The sequence below is a fragment of the Bos mutus genome, chromosome 8, assembly GCF_027580195.1.
Source record: "Bos mutus isolate GX-2022 chromosome 8, NWIPB_WYAK_1.1, whole genome shotgun sequence".
NCBI lineage: Eukaryota > Metazoa > Chordata > Mammalia > Artiodactyla > Bovidae > Bos > Bos mutus.
Window position 1 is genome coordinate 100,444,470 of NC_091624.1, and position 4,298 is coordinate 100,448,767.

Here is a 4,298-nt window from a genome sequence, read left to right on the forward strand (position 1 = left end):
ACGAACTCCGGCTGCTCCAAGCTCCCCAAGTAGACCGTGGGCAGCCCCTTTTGCCCCGGTGGCCTCTCCCTGGGGTCTAGTCCCCTCGCGCCCCCGCGCGTCCTTCTTCGTTTCTGAGCTTGCTCTGCAAGTGATGTAACCAGGCCAGGCTCGCTCGCCGCTTCCCCTCTTTTCCTCTAAGTCCGTCCTCCCTCCAGCACCCGGCGCTCTTCGCGCAGAGCTGGGCGCTGGGCTGCGCCGCTGCTCCGCTCCGCTCGCAAAGCCCTGGAGACCGACATCGCACCACCTGGATGTGGAGTCAAGGGGCAAAGCCAGGCTTTCCTTCCAGAAACAAGGGAGAGAGCCGAGGAAACAGCTGCTGTGGAGGTTTCTAAGGAGACTCAGACTGGCTTTTTTCCCCGTTCCCGGGAGACGGCAGGAAACCTCAGGTACCTTGGCCACCCCAACCGGTGGATGTCTATCTGAGAGAGAGACAGGGGTTGCAATAGTACGAAAGAGACAGAGAAAGAGAGAGAGAGAGCAGCAGAAACAGGGGAAATAGAGATGGAGACCAAGACTGACAGTAGAGTCAGAGACAGAGTAAGAGAGATGTTTGGTGGGTGGGAAATTGACTAGGATATTTTTGTTCTGTTTTTAACCCAGTGCGGTTTTGCCTCTGACAGTAGGGAGGAACACTGCTCCTTGGTCAGCGGGCAGTCCCCAACCTGGATGGAGTGAAAGATGCGGCCCGATGACATCAACCCGAGGACTGGGCTGGTTGTGGCCCTGGTCAGCGTCTTCCTGGTCTTTGGCTTCATGTTCACAGTCTCTGGGATGAAAGGAGAGACTCTGGGGAACATCCCCCTCCTGGCCATAGGGCCCGCCATCTGCCTGCCAGGCATTGCGGCCATTGCCCTGGCGAGGAAAACCGAGGGTTGCACCAAGTGGCCCGAGAATGAGCTGCTGTGGGTCCGAAAGTTGCCGTGCTTCCGGAAACCCAAGGACAAGGAGGTGGTGGAACTGCTGAGGACCCCTTCAGACCTGGAGTCAGGCAAGGGGAGTTCAGATGAGCTGGCTAAGAAGGCGGGCCTCAGGGGGAAGCCTTCCCTCCAAGGGCAGGGCGAGTTGCCTATGGCCAGCTCCATCACCACCCCCACACCCATGGAGGAAGGAGAATGCCAGAGCCCTGGCCAGAGCGGGCGTCGGGAGGAGACGTCCAGATACTTGGATGGCTACTGTCCCTCGGGCAGCTCCCTCACCTACAGTGCCTTGGATGCCAAGTGCTCAGCCTGGGACAGGTCTGAGCATCCTGAGCCCGAGGATAGCATCTTCTTCGTGCCCCAGGACAGTATCATCGTTTGCTCCTACAAGCAGAACAGCCCCTATGACAGATACTGTTGTTACATCAATCAGAGCCAAGGCAGGTGGGACCACGAGACGATAGTCTAAGTTTTGCACACAAGGGTCGCTGTGTTGATAGAAATGTGGCTACACTCAGCTCCCAGCAGAAGGAAACTGCCCTGCTCCAACAGCCTTCACACGGTTAGAAACTGACCTGGTACGTGATGGTCGTGCAAGCCTCTGGTGTGTCAGAGTCATGTAAATAGGCATGTTTGGGACACGTTTCAGGAAAGGATGATGAGGGTTAAGGACACTGGAAGAGGCAGTGGGTAGGAAAGGAAGCAGTTTCAATTGCTTTTAAGCAATTTAAGCCATGTTGGATGCTTTGTAAAATATGGCAAAAAAGTATTACCCAGCACCTGCTGAAAGCAAGATAAATCTAGAGTGGGTTGCAGATAACAGACATGAAACGATGTGTGGACTACTCATGGGGAAATTAAGCTGCTTTCGGTCTAAAGAAGTTGAATGAAAAAACAATTCAATACTTTATTCTATGAAATGATTTTTTGTCCAGTGAAAGTTTTTCACACTTAGTATTTGCCGAAAAAAAAAAAAAAAAATTAGAATAGCTACATCCCTCCTAAGGTGTGATGGTTACTGGAGAAAGGGGAGTTAAAGACAGTTGAATCATGTAATTGAGTTTTATGGTTATTACCTTCAGACAAGATCAGGGATTTTTAGTAAAGTAAAATAAGTGTGACCAGTTGTGTTAAAAACTAACAATTTTAGATGGCTGTATTACTTCTGAAACTCTTCATTTATATTAACTTACTGGGTCTTTATCTGAAGTGTTTTTTAGCACTTACTGTCAATCATGTACAATTTCCTCATCAGGTGCAATATGGCTTGATATCATATTTTCATAGATTAGAATTTGTTTTCATCAAGTCAAAATGGACTTTACATATGTATACAAGTGTCTTTAACATTTCTGGAAGATGTAATTATGATTCTTAAATGCCTTTTAAATTGTGAAGATTGTGACGTCAATACCATTAGTCTTGAACTTTATGCAGAAATTCTGTGAAATGTGATGGTTAAATTTCTGGAAATGTCTTTATTTGTACATTTGTTCGACACTCCAAAAGACTGTCAATGCCAATGAAACAAATTAATCCACTAGATTTAACTAAAGCCCAATTTTCATTGAGTTCTCCTGATCAGTGAACATTACATGACAAAGGTCTGTTTCATTTAATTTTTTGCTGCTGAGGAAAAAAAATCACAGTGGGATCCTAAAAATGTATTTCCTTTTTCATTTGCTCAACTGTCTATCAACCAAAATACCGTTTAATCCCTGTTGAAGAAAAAATTAAATTATATGTAGAAATGGTGGTATATTTCATTTTGAAGATCAGCATAACTTTGCATCCTTCAGAGAATGACTTGCTTTTAATGACTGTATAGTTTCAGCCACTTTCTCCCAAAAGGGGAACTGAGGACAACTGTACCTCTTTTGTGTATTTCAAGTCCAACTCTGCAATTCTTTAAGTGTAGCAATTATTTTGTCTTGAGAATTGTTCCCCTAAAATCACAATTTTCTAACCAAATTCAACATCAGAAATATTTAATTTATCTTAGTATTCCTTAAATGTTGGAAAATAAAATCTGTGATCCTGAGCACATTTTACCACCTCAGTCCCTGAAATGAGGGAAGTGGGACTTACTCACACTAGACTAGTTCTCTCATTGCTTCCCAGTTTGGATACTCTATGGCATTATGTCAAAAGCACTCTATATTTTGCCAGGAAATGATTTATAGCAAAATGCATGCCAAAGTTATGCAATTCATAATAACAATTGTGCTACATGGATTTAGTTCTTGTTGCTATTCAAAAGAATTTTGCAGATGTATGAAAGCAGATTTGTTTTGCTACTAAATATTATTTATTCAAAAAATACACTTCTGGGGATAAAATGAAGATGATAGGGTAAAATATTTTTAAGGAGAAAATTTCCAATATTGGTATAACCCCAAATAATCAAATACATATCTTTGCACTAAATGTAATTTACTTTGGATTTGGAATGGAGGAAAAATCATTCCTAAAATTGCAATGCCTCTTAATAAGTCTAAAGCATTTTGAAAGATGGGAATCTTGATTCTAGGAAGGTAAAAATTATTGGATAACTCTTAGGAATAAAAAGTTGTTCTAATTTGTTTGTCTTTGTGGACATCTTTAGAGGTGAGGAGAGAGCAAGACATCAGAGGGGTGTTCACACAGACTCAGCAAATCCTACAAAGGGTCTGAAAAGAGATGGTTGTAAGGTCAGGTTTGGGATTTGGAAAAGTTACTTTCTGATTTCTTCAACTCAAACTCCTTCATATCTCACACACACACACACACACACACTCCAATTTCCATATCCAAAGTCAGCTACTAGTCTAGAGAGATAAGGTATTTTATCACATTTTCAAGTCCTATTTCAGAAGAAACTTACTTTTAAGTTTCTTCTTCCATCTGCCTACTTAAGATCCTTAAATTATCTAAGAAGGCATTTGAGGGAATTTTCTGCAATGCTAAAATAATGGTGTGCAAGTGTTGAGATGGGAGGCTTAACTTTGACCAGAAAGAATAAAATGTGTAATTGTGTGTGTGAATTTTGCTTAACAGTTTATGTTAATCCACCCCTGCCTAACACGAAGCAAGGTAGCCTAGCGCCCCATGTCAACACTTGTTAAGTGCTATATTCAGGGTAAAACTGTCATTCTTTTGAACAGAGTGGACAAGAAGAGAAAAGGGTCTGAGCCCTTTACAGGAACACAGAGCAGTTCATTCCCGTCAACAGTGCTAGCAAATGATTAACATGAACATGACCAACGTGAGGATTATTCCTGGTATCCTCCAAGAGCTTTCAGATGGATGTAAATTTAACTCAGCCTTGGTTACTTTTACTTCTCTGTTAATCCAAATAGT

At 42.9% G+C, this 4,298-nt stretch overlaps 1 protein-coding gene across 1 annotated transcript; it reads left to right on the plus strand.

Moving 5' to 3' along the window:
- Nucleotides 1-275: 275 nt before the first annotated feature.
- TMEM215 (transmembrane protein 215) lies at nt 276-3,841 on the plus strand. The gene is made up of 2 exons (XM_070376142.1): nt 276-428; nt 663-3,841. The coding sequence occupies exon 2, from the start codon at nt 721-723 to the stop codon at nt 1,426-1,428; it is 708 nt and encodes a 235-aa protein (XP_070232243.1). The 5' UTR covers nt 276-428; nt 663-720; the 3' UTR covers nt 1,429-3,841.
- Nucleotides 3,842-4,298: the final 457 nt, after the last annotated feature.

Bases quoted from the DNA above. Each gene is read 5' to 3' on its own strand.
- TMEM215 (XM_070376142.1), top strand. From the start codon at position 721: ATGCGGCCCGATGACATCAACCCGAGGACTGGGCTGGTTGTGGCCCTG.